General features: G+C 31.8%; 1 protein-coding gene and 1 long non-coding RNA gene across 6 annotated transcripts in view; one reads left to right on the top strand and one right to left on the bottom strand.

Annotated features, from left to right (window-relative positions):
- Positions 1 to 3,041: 3,041 nt before the first annotated feature.
- Positions 3,042 to 9,666, bottom strand: LOC148236016 (uncharacterized). The gene is made up of 2 exons (XR_015809400.1): positions 4,826 to 9,666; positions 3,042 to 3,621 (listed from the first exon to the last, which is right to left on the bottom strand). It is a non-coding gene; the product is annotated as an uncharacterized LOC148236016 (long non-coding RNA).
- Positions 3,047 to 12,750, top strand: part of LOC148236014 (protein fem-1 homolog CG6966-like) — an 89,440-nt gene continuing 79,736 nt past the window's right edge. For 4 of the 5 annotated variants that reach the window (XM_088184831.1, XM_088184834.1, XM_088184833.1 and 1 more), the window contains exon 1: positions 3,047 to 3,190. In XM_088184831.1, the coding sequence (XP_088040957.1) occupies positions 3,131 to 3,190 (60 nt within the window). In that variant the 5' untranslated portion in view covers positions 3,047 to 3,130. Of the gene's footprint in view, positions 3,195 to 12,750 lie in introns of all 5 variants that reach the window. The other variant, XM_088184832.1, reaches the window with a different exon arrangement.

Raw genomic sequence — 12,750 nt, 5'->3', positions numbered from 1 at the left:
ACCGCTCAACGCCGGATCATAACATATCCGTTCACGGCCATGATTGCAACGATTTTATTTATTTACTTTAGCGGTGATAATTCACATTTTTGTTTCTCTTTCAATTATTAAATCAATAATAAAAATACATCAACCAATAATAACATGTATTTCAATTTATATTCGAATCAATACTTTCAAATTTTGAACTACAATACATAATAGATCATTCGTTACAAATTAAAAATAAATATTAATTAATCTGCGTTTTGCATCGATTTGCAGTGCAAAGTAATAAGTGCAAGCGAACATTAACCATATACTCAACTATAAAGGTATGGATCGGTCATTATCAGTTTGCTGAGTAGTGGAGGTATCGGAGATTAGACGTCATATATTTTGTTCGCATATAATGTTACTTAAGTTTTAGTAAGTTTTGTAAGATTTTGTCAAGGGGATGGTTTTGTCAACAAAAAAAACAAAATAATTTTTGTAATTTATATTTAATTACCATAAAATCAGAACATAATAAAAGGAAATACGTAATAAAATTATGCAAATTAAGCAAAATTCGAATAAAGTAAATAATTAATATTCTGGGTTTTTGGTCTGAACCCCCGTACCCCTATCTCCTTTACAGTGCAAAATTTAAATTTAAAAGACATTTGGAGATTTATTCTTAAATTCATTTTTACTACGTTACTCATCGAGATTTGATGAATATTAAAATTATATTAAAAATTGCCATCATATTGATTTCACTTTAAAGTAATGTTCCAGTTCTCTCTCTTCCCTCTCTCTGCCCTCTCCCACTTTTCTGATTATATCACAGCAAAAAATAAATAATAACAATTATTTGGGGGCCTTATGGACAAATTGTGTCACATTTTACCCTCACCTTTTTGTCACAATTTCTGTGAGCCTTTGTCTCCCCCCCCCCCTTAAACCTGTAACATATTTTATGGAAGCAACCCAATTATTCTACATGTCTTGAATACCAGTTTCCCAAAACATCACATTGGTGTTTTTGGTAGCTTTCGAGTGAAATATATATTAAAAAATCAGAATACATTATTTTATTAAAAAATGTTTTTTGTGTTTAAAAATAAGTATCACATATTTAAAGTAACGTATCATTTATTTAAAATAGTTGTACCTAAAAATTTGGTAATGTAAAAGTTTATGAGTAAATATACAAAAATTTCGTTCGAGACGGCTAAATGCATTTATATTTTCTAAAATTTAAGCTGCATATTTAAACAAAAAAATACTTCGTTTTCTAACAAATAAGGAAATATTTGAAAATATACTTTTAAAAAAAATTTTCGGTGTATAATAAATTTTATAGAATATATACATACACGTGAAGCAATACACGCAGTATCACTAAAGTCCTGCACTATATGCAGCTATGGATGAAGAGTAATTTATCATATGATAGGGCTTATATCTTATTAATGGTGAGTTACATAAATAAATGTGTAGAAATATATCATTTATGACTAAAATATTTAATATTTTCTCACTACAGGAGCAATACTTTATTATCGCAAGACATAAAATTAACATACCTCATGTATAGATCTTGTGTACGTATGCTATGAAAATTTCACATTTCTAAAATAGCAAGAAAACATTACACTGCTTCAGAAAATAAGTATACATGGACAGATTAAGGGAATTTTTCTACAAGAAAATAAAAAGATTATAATTTATTATGGTAGTTAATGAACAGATATTTTTCTTTTTTGATAAGTATGGTAATTTTATACTAAAGATTAGTATTTTACATTATATTATTAGCAATAATTAAAATGGTTCGTTTTGCTAATATATCTATGTATGTTTATATGATATACTAGGAGTAAAATAAATGTTATGCAGATATCATGAAAACACAGGAAAGGACACTTATTATTTTTTCATTAAGTTTACTCAATGTTATTAAAATCAGCTATGATGAACAAATTAATAACGACATATCGAACGTTTTACATACAAAAATATGTTTGTATGGCTTAGAAGTACTGTTATGTTAATAATGAACAGCAGTATGTTTCAAAGTACATTGTGATAAGGATTCCCTTCTGTGAATGTATTGTATACAGGTATAATATGAGAGGGAGAAGCGATATAGGCGCGTATGTCTATTGACTTAAAATATTCATTGTCTCGCTTTCTCTTTTAAGGACATTCGTTAACTCGTTAACTCGTCATCGCTGTTAATCATTTTTATAGTGCAATGTGATTCGAAACGTACTTGATTTTATTTTTTAGGATTTAATTTAAAAAGAAAGGTTACATTTATTATGAAAATTAAATTTATTGTATTATTGTATTTCGATTAGGTAAATTAATTATGGTTTGGTTAATATTTTTAGAATAATGTCTAAGCTTGGAAAAGTAAAACCACTTTCCACCCAATCCAAGGAAATAAATTATAATGTCTACTAATTTATAAAGGATTTTTTGTAATATCATAAATGTATGTTATTGGATTTTTTTCAATAAAAATATAAATAATACTTTGAGCGAAATTGTTTTGAGCCACAATGTACACGCATACAACTACATACCGGAATCATTATTCCGAGCGTACTCTAAATGAAACGGGGTTTCAGAGAATTTCGCCCTTTGATTGTACTAATACATATTTAAATATGTAACTAAATTATTTGAGGTGAAGTCAACAAGGCAGTGTTTTGTGTAAGTAACATATCACAATACTATTTTTTTTTAAATTATAGTTAGTTACAAATTACGAATTTTATAATACATATAATAACATGTACTGTATTATTTTTAATAAATTTAAATAATAATGCGGGTTTTTAGTCAAACACTGGAGATATTATTTTACACATTTAATTTTGCCATTTATCATAATTCGATGCACAAACACGAATTAATATTATTGAAAACCTAATACAATACAATATTAAATTGCTTATTTTATTTAGTATTTATAGAATATGAGCGTTTAAAAGAATAAAAATGAAAAGTTCGGATAAGGCCGAAAAGTTTTGCGTTACGACCAAGCGACGCAGCGCTATATATTATTTTAGTCAGTCGTTTGCGAATCGCGGAGGGTGTCGTTCGCGGTGTGGCTGCTTTGGCGGCGAGCGCGCGTGAGTGCATTGTATGCGTAGACATGGATTACAAGAGCATAGTTTACAACGCGGCGAGGGACGGAAATCTAACCAGGCTCAAAGTGAGTACTCAGTGTCGATTCGATCGGCCGTCGCCCCGAATTGCACAATCGGCGCACCCGAATTAACCCTCGGCTGTGCGTCTGGGCCGCGGACTAAGGGGACGGCGCCCTGTAACGAGGGCCACCTGTCATGTGTGCGTTGGCGATCGTCGCTCGAATTCGTGATGTGGACTGACGTCGTTTGTTTGTTTACGAAAGACGCCGACCAGACGATCGTCTGTCAAATTCGGTGAAAGGGGTTAAAAGTTCAAGTGAGATCTAATTAGTGATCGTTAATCTTTTTATTTGGCCTAAAGAGCTCTTTTTGTCACTTTTTAAACAATGGATACGGTGGTTCGTGTATTTTTTCGGCCAAACTTATTTTTTCGGTTGGCAACACTGACGATCAAATGTCAGATGCTTTGTGTCATCGCTTCGAGGTATGTATAGCTCTAGACTCAGAACTTGTCCGATTGCGTGTGTGTGAGTCACAGGGTGTTTGATGAATGTTTTACATTTTGTTATTAATTTATTTTCTAATATTATTTTTTTGTAGCATTTATTTTTAAATAATAAATGAAACAGATCGTATTTATGTCAGATTTTCAATGGACTGTTTTTTGTTGCAATTATGTTCAAACCATTTTTTATACCTGGATAGGGATGGTTTATTGACATGGGGCTGGCAGAAGGGATTTTTTTTGTCTTACTTGTCGCATTGTGATAGTTTTACTAAACTAATATCAATGGATCTACGATGGATCTTTAGAATTTGTAAACTTGGTATGTATATGGTGAATTTTGAATTGAAAATTTTATTAAATTATATTAAATACTTTAGAAATTATGAAGATTTTAAAATGTATTAAATACGTGAATGACATATATAATTAATACAAAAATTGCAGACAAAATAATCTATCCATCAAAGGAATCTTCTGAACTAGAGTCCGAATCTTCGTTTACACTAAACACTAAATTCATATTATTCATCATATCATCCATGGCAATATCGTTGATTTCATATTTTTTTTCATTTTTTATGCATTTCGGCAGACATTACTCCATTCGTTGGCAGTTATGATATTTATTTTTTCTTCCACTAGTTTTTTTACTGAATCTATTGTCATTTTATCAATAATTAACGATTTGCTAGTATCGTCCATCTTTTTAAAATATGTATATACGTTTAAAGCCATTTCTTTAGTTTGTCCCGATAATGCTCTTCCTTGCCCTAATTTGCTGTATTCCGACATCTCAATACTTGATAAACACCGTGTACTCAACAGACGACAGCTTCGCTCTGTGCCAATTGCCTACTGACTCACACCCATTCTACCTAACACCAACAGGCGCGTATGGTGAGATACATTCCCTTTCGCTCGCTCGCGTGTTAAGTGACGAGAGTGTGTGAGCGATAAGGGGATACGGTCCGAATGCCCTATCTCTCACTCACTCTAGTCACTTAACACGCGAGCGAGCGAGAGGGAAATTATTTCGCCGCTACCGCTTGATCCTAAACCATCCCTATGTTATCGCCGTCCACTAAAAAGTCTTTACGTCAAAAATTATTTTACAGGGTCCAATCAGTGCAGATTAGTATACATATTTACTCACACTATTGCAATAGGACAAGTTCCATGTCTAGAGCTATACTCGTACGATAGACGAAAATACGGTTTTATTATTATAAAATTCAAATTTATCAAAATAAACAATTACTTACACCTTATTAAAGAATTTATATTTAAATATTTATAAAATGTTGCTATCGAAAAGTCTGAATATTTATTATATGCTGATGAGCTGTCATTACAAAAGGACCTGGAGTTACTGTGGAGGTATTCAACCGACAACTGCACGCCAAGTGTCTTAAGTACATTTTCTTGATCTCTTATGATAAAGATAATGACGTTCTATCAGTATTTAATAATTTATAGGCGAAGTGCTAGTTATTGGGTCATCGGATCTGGCCTCATCGTCTCAAATGTTAGTGAGGAAAAGCACTCCTTATTAAACAGTATTTAGAGAAAATATTTCTTAGGTACATTGGGAAAACTCAATAAAGCACATTGCGAAGCTATTAAAAGACGGTTTCCACAGTATACATACGTCGACATAGTAGCGTTTTATCATAAATTCAGGCGTCCACTTTGTGTAAATTGGCGCGAAGAGCTTTATTTATCACCAATTGGAGATAAAAATTATTGCAAATATCATATAAAATATGACCTAAGTTTTTTTTTATAAAAAATATACATACAAATTTAAAAGCAACTTTGATTTGTGTGCCATTTATTTCCTTATCTTGTATCTGTCTGATATAAATATGTTATCAATCAGTCGATTATTTCTTGACTTCCGGCTGCAAAAGATTTTTTAACCTAAACGTATTGAAACTCCCTTCACAAAAATAAAAGACGTAACATCCAAAATATTGTTTTATTTTGTTTTTGTCGCTGTTTAGTGCGAAAATCCGTATCCACCCAAGAAAGTAATACAAAAACTAGTTACCTTTTTAAATTAATTATGATATAATTTTTTACGCCTTATCAAAAATTATTATATTTAACTTTTATTTTGCTGTATGAAGACAGGTCGATGAGGTTTTCATATTATAAGGTAGAAATATAAAGATGGAAAACCTTATAGTTATTATTATTCATTAAATTATCGTTTAATGACATCATTTTTAGCTTTCCAATGTCATAGTTCAAAGGCTAAAGTCCAATATTTAATTTTTTCCAATATAGATCGTTATCTATAAATTGAAGTGAAAATAATTATATTTTATCCCTAAAAAGAAAAAAAGAGACATTATTCAATTCTGTGAAAAATTTGTAGCAAACATTCTGAAACTATCGTCATTTTCAAGTTCTCAAGTTAATTAACTTTAGTCGCGATAGTTACATTACTTTCTCTTTTTAATTCGTGTTATATGCAATGTCAAATATTTATTAGATATTTTTTTAATATATGTATCTGTAATAATTTTAATTTTTGATAATTTTATGATACACGATTTGACTAAAATCAAGTAGAGTGAACCATAACATCAATTGCAATTAAAATTAAAAGTAAAATTAAAACGGCAATAATTTTTGCATTGACCTAATAATAAGCAGGGTCAAATTCGTTCGACCTCTTACTGATTTGTTCTTAAGATACTGATAATAAAAACCAACTCGCTATTTCTTCGATTAGAATGATACAAAACACCCTCATATCCACATAACGGTCAAAGCCCTTTTGTTTGCAATGACAAACGTTGCACAAACAAACGAGGAAAAACGTTCGCGTCACGTTTGTTTATTAATTAAAAAGGGCTTAACAATCCACTGCAATTTTTCTAATTAATGTTTGCAAATATTCTTTCTTTGATGCACAAAAACGTGAGGATTTATAGATACACGTGTACATAATGCTAAGCACGTTTACCTTATCCAATTATGTATTATATATGCATACATATATTTGATCACGTGTGTGTATACGTAAATTTAACTCTTGTATGATTCGGTGTCTCGTTACAGATCGACATGTGCTGAATACATATACATACATATATGATCTGAAAGGAAAATTCTTCAATGTGATTGTCAAATATATAATAACTGATTTTATTTTTCGAGTTTTATGAATTATTCATGGGAAGTATAAAACCGAGTGAGCCATAAATTTACAATATTCATAAAAATGTTAATGATCTTATTTAAAATTTTAATAAATTTGCAAAAAAAGTCCAATGAAATGTTTAATCTTAGACTAGATTGTTTTACCTTTCGTTGTTTATAGTTTTATCGGAACAAGTTTTTTTAAATCATTAGAAATCAATTTAAGATCATTGAAAATAGTTACGATTTTTTTATGAAAGGCATGCATGACTTTAAATATTCTTTACATATTTTTTCGGTTAAATAAAATTTAATATGTAAAAATGTATATCTTATTTTAACTGCAAATTTCCATGGTTAACAAAACAACGGCATTTTTCTCCTCATGAACTCAGTAAGTAATTAAAAATAAACATTTGTCTCATTTAGAAACGTATAGTTTTGCTTACTTTTTGTATCTACAATATAGTAGAAGATGTAGTCTACATTTTTTTTAATTTGAAAGAGTACACAAAACTTAGTTTGCTTATTTGTGATCCTGTTAACATGTCTAGGGGTCTTCAATTAACAATGCTATATTTAAAGAAAATATTATTTTTTACGTTTTTTAAATGGATTATATATCAGTAAATAGTATTTTTTTAAATATTACATAATAATTTGAACCCGACGTATTTATGAAACAATGCTCCAATGCTCGTATGTTTCTGCCAGCAATAGAAATGAAAATATATTGCTCGCGAAAGTTTGCATAATAATCAGTGAACGCGATAGAGATAGTTAGATTTGGAAAACAAAATATAACAGACTATTAACAAATGTTCGCAATGAAACAACGAGACTTATGCAATAAATCAGCAATGATTAGTTTGTTTATCATAGATTTTTCCTATGGAAATGTTTCAGTTTTATTGCTGCACGATCGCTCTCGTTTGCTTATCAACGCGCGAATATTTATCGCCAAAGAAACTCAGTAGCGACTAATGATAATGACACTATGCTCGAACGGCTTTATAGCAAATAAGTCGATACTTGGCAGGTTGTAAAGCGTTATGCATAATAATCGTGGCGAACGAACTGTAGCGATAGTAAATGCAATGTCACTAACAATGAAAAACAACAGTGCAGTAACGTACAAAGTATAATCAGTCGATGAAAGTAAATGGATATATTTTTCTACTTATTTAACCAAACTCGCAAACATGAATTACGCGAAAGATGGTCACCTTCAAATTTGTTTTCGCTTGCAATATAACCGTGAGTATAATCGGCGGGCTATCAACTCTCTAGGTTATAGTTTCTCAACGTATGCTAATTATTATGGCAATCAGAGACGTGTAATGGGGTTGATCATACAGATAAATAAATACCTAGGGCGCTAATTTTAAAAAGACTGAAATTTTACAATATATCTAATACAACTCAAAAATAAGACTCTGCGTTGGTCTCTTTATTTTGCACCAGCTGTCTTACTGACCTGAATGAGTAGCCTAAATTTACTTTGCTCTTTTTTGTATCGGTGCTCTTGACCCATAATATGTATATACATACACATATTTATTTAATATATTAGATAAACATTTCAGGAACAGCCATACATGACTAAATAATTTAAAACTTGGTACCAATCTAGGCCTAAATGATGAATTTAGACACTTGACATATACATTTGGTTTCGAGACCCATGTGTCCAAAACAAAAAAAAACTGAAACCAATAATATTGTATCACATATTGGACTTATGATCGACCACTTATGTTAAAAAACAACAAAATTCAGCGCCACTTTCGTAAACCACAAATTGTTACTCCCAACTGCGTTTCCCGTGCTGTTCAAACCCAAACCTAACCTGAAAAAATTAACAATTATTATATTCGTTCTGTTAAATTTGAGCGTGGCGCCGTGCTAATTAACAAGTATCTGTTTTTTCCCCGGTTCCAAATCTCGTCATCCTTTCCTTCAATTTTTTTTCTTAATTGATTAAAGAAAATAGACAACGCATTTTTCCAATTTTCCACGTTGTTTTTCTTAGTTAGCTTATCTTAACCTCTCAGTATTCCGGAAGATCGTGGCTGATATTTTTGGTCGACGGTGAGATCTTAAATTGATTTTGTGCCACTGTAATAAATCTTGCTTCTACTCAAAATTCATAATAATAAAGTTTTATTGCATTACCAGTAATATTTTTGTTACAAAAAGATATTCATTCATATCTTGATGATCGGAGTTGCTCTCTTGAAAATCATATTTAGTTTGGATAGTCATTTTCTTACCTTGATTTCGCGAATTAATTTATCGCCCCTCTTTTATTTTTAACCGTCAGTCATATGGCTGTTTATATTATACTTTTAATGCGCCTAAAATGTAATACAGATTACTGACAATTTGTTAGAAAATGTCAAGGAGAAAATTGAAATAAACTTTTAATCGATTGTTCACAGTAAGTTTTTTGGGCCACTTCGATGCGGTAAAATACACAACTCGTACCATTGGAAGTTTAAGCGCACCTTGCATACGAGTCTGTTTTTTAGGGTTGGTCTGTTGAAACGATCGTCACTCACCTCGACGCCGATTGTTTGCTAATTTCACTCTCAATAGCCGAATTCAAATGTGAATTTTCTCACCATTGAAAGGCATTTATATCCACACACCACTACCTCGCGCAGTAGAAGCGGCGAATTGACAAAACGTTCAGTTGCCCAATGCCCCAGCTCGCCCGTCGACCGTGATGCAATTGTGACCCAAACCGCACGTTGTGTTGAGTACTTTCGAACCAGCCGACGTAAATTTTTACGAAAACTATGGCGCTGCTCAGCTGGTCCTCTCTAGTCGAGCCTTGACATTTGGGCGAAAAAGCGTAATGACCCAAAAAAAAATAATAAATACACGTAGAGGCGTTTGGCGTGTAGCGAATGTTTTTTTGCGCGTTTTCGATTGACGTATCGTATCTTTGAGAATGAGTTTCTTAACTGAAGCTAAATGAGCGCAAACACACGGAGGCAAACATTAAGTAATGTAAATGACTGTACCCAGACAATGTGTAGTTCTGTAAATGTTAATCAAACATTGGCGAATGTTACGACTTCGTTCTTGCCCGAATCGTAATGTCATAAACAAAACTGGAATAGAATATTTGCGTACAGAAATTATTTTATAGATAAAATATTTATTCAGAGTCTAAATGCAGCCCTAGCGTGATCGCATACATAAAACCGGTATTAAATGTATATGATCTATTTCGTATTCATATGTATATAAACGCAGATGAATCTTTGAATTATGACTATTTAATATATATATAATTCCACCGTTTTGGATCATATTTAACTGCTCGTTTTTACCAGTTGTCACTAAGCGTAATAAAATGAGCTGGTTAAATCACTTCGCCTTAAAAAAATGTAGTTTTATTGACTTTATTTTTTTTAAATTGCCCAATTTTAATGCTTACTGATCTCAAAGTCAACTGCTTCGTTTAAATATCATTCGCTGCATTAAATATTTCTTTTATGTTTTATAATGTATATTTTTGAATAATTTTATTGTACCACATATTTTAGAGTTTATTTTTATAATAAATAATATCTTACTTATTGAAAAAATATTATATTAGTGAAATGTTAACTGAATGAGTTAACACAAAAAAATCTATTCATATCTCATTTTAGGGTCAGAAGTCGATTAAGAAATAATACACATATCAATGTTTTTATTTATTTATAACATTTGTCACTATTAAATTGTAAACGCATATTTTCGAATTTTTTAATAGACCACTCGAATACTAAAAAAGCTGGGCTAACTAAAAAAATAGTAATAGTTGGCTGTAGTGGTATTTAATCATTACAGAATCCCAACTATAGATTTGATATTAATTCGCTTTAAAATCTGCGCGCGAACAAAAAATAAAAATAGCGCATAGGACAAGACACCCATTTAGTTATATAACAGTAAATATAATGAAAATATATTATATCACTCAATGAAATTAAATTCTCGAACATCCACTCTTTTTGAATTTAATTAATATTATAAATGCACTCGTTATATTATTATCCGCATGTATATATTTATGTTGAAGTACATATAATATACGTATTGTAGTTATCGTCGTAATGGCTGTAATCAATATAGTTTATGATTTATTACTTATTGTTAATACTTGTTTATTGTTAATCATTAGTTTTGCTTATCAGTAGCTAAGAGTGAATATGTGTGTACACATAATTTCATATATCTGTGCAGCTCTTAATTATATAACTTTATGGTTGTTCCCGTTATTGAGGCTTAAAGGGTGTGATTTTGCAGTCAAATAGATGCCGGAATAAATTATAACAGTATATTTAATAAGTACAATTTACCACAATACGATCCGCTGATGTCACTCGTGTCGATCAGCCTTTGCCTGTGTCTATGCGAATCTTCTTAAGTCTGCCCCCATGTTTGCGAGTCGCTGCAGTCCGCACCCGAGTGTTACACATTTTATATTGATCGTTTGAGGCAGTTCTAACGAATCGCAGACGAGGATGTTTATGAACCAATTGCATCGCTTCTTGTTCATACCTCCAAAATGTATTCTTGTCTTAAGAAAAAACACGACAAATGCCTTAGACAATTGTTAATTAGGGAGCTCGAAGAACAATTGTAATATACGCAGAATCGAACGCATTCTCTGGCGCGCATCTTGTTTTGCTACAGATATTTCTTCCGTTGTGTAATGTGCGATATATACTTTTGGAAGGGATTTTTCTTTTCGTTGTTTAAATGGTGTTTATAGTGACCTGTGATAACCACCCACATAACCGTGATAAATAGTAATATTTTTCCGGGCATGTTATCTCAGAAAGAGTGGATTCATACCACGTATGACTCAACTGCGATAAGCGTTCAATAATATTTATTAACCAATGCAAATGGAAAGCAGCAGCATATCATTTATGTACTTTGAATGACATCCCTCAAATATTTAATGTGACTAGACTTAAATTAAAAGGACCATTGTTGTCGGATCATGAATATTACATGATTTTTAAATAAAAAAATTGCAATTCACTAATGTCGATACTGTACGAAAATATTACGCTATATGTTAATATTGTAAAGAATATGCTTCGAATCTTAGAGTAATTGACGAAGTATAATATCTTCTATGAATTCTTTGTAGAATATAAGTGACCAGCGGATGCGTTTTCGTGCACACCGTTGCGTAGCGAATTGGCTATCTTTTTTTGATGACTTTCTACATTTGCGTCAAGCGAACATACAATTATAAAACACTCGTTGTCGCCTTCTCACATATTTATTAACAAACATATAAATTATTCGCGTTATGCGGCCGCTCGCGTGACTGGACCGCGCGCCATTGTCGCTGTCTGTATTTTTAGTTTTTACTCCACGCACGATTTCGTTCGGCAACACGGCGACATTGATCATTCATCAGTGATGCAATAACGGGTTTTTGGTATTAATATTATTATTTTTTACGATGTTGTCTTGAATGCTGAGAGAGGTGACTCATTGCGAGAGTGTAGCAGTTTCTTGTCGCCTTCTATATATCATATTATACATCATTGAATTGGAGTAAGTGGATATTATTTTGAACAGTTCCTTCCGATCAAATTCTTGAGAATGGATAAAATCTGTAAACTAAAATTTTTAACCGATAGGAACACCTGAGCATGAATCACACACGCGGTTCAGGTCGTTTGTTCCACTGTAGTTACATGATCGCGTATGCAAATGACCGTGATGATTATTCATATAATTTGATCGTGAAAACGAGTCGGGGCAGCAGCTTCCTCGCCTGACCGTGACAATTCGGAAGTGTTTTTTTTTCTACTGGTGAATCCGCAGGGTAAAACATGCGCTATCGATGAAAAAGCAGCGTGACCGAAGAGCAGATGTGGTTTTCCCATTTAGAACGCTGTTCAGTGTAATGTAATGTTCATTCCTAGTGTTTTTGATAGGATA

This window comes from Plectrocnemia conspersa, unplaced genomic scaffold, assembly GCF_051122295.1.
Source record: "Plectrocnemia conspersa isolate PC_06_02 unplaced genomic scaffold, ASM5112229v1 ptg000004l, whole genome shotgun sequence".
Lineage (NCBI taxonomy): Eukaryota > Metazoa > Arthropoda > Insecta > Trichoptera > Polycentropodidae > Plectrocnemia > Plectrocnemia conspersa.
Note: the sequence above shows the minus strand (reverse complement) of the source record. Positions and strands in the feature narration are given on the sequence as shown.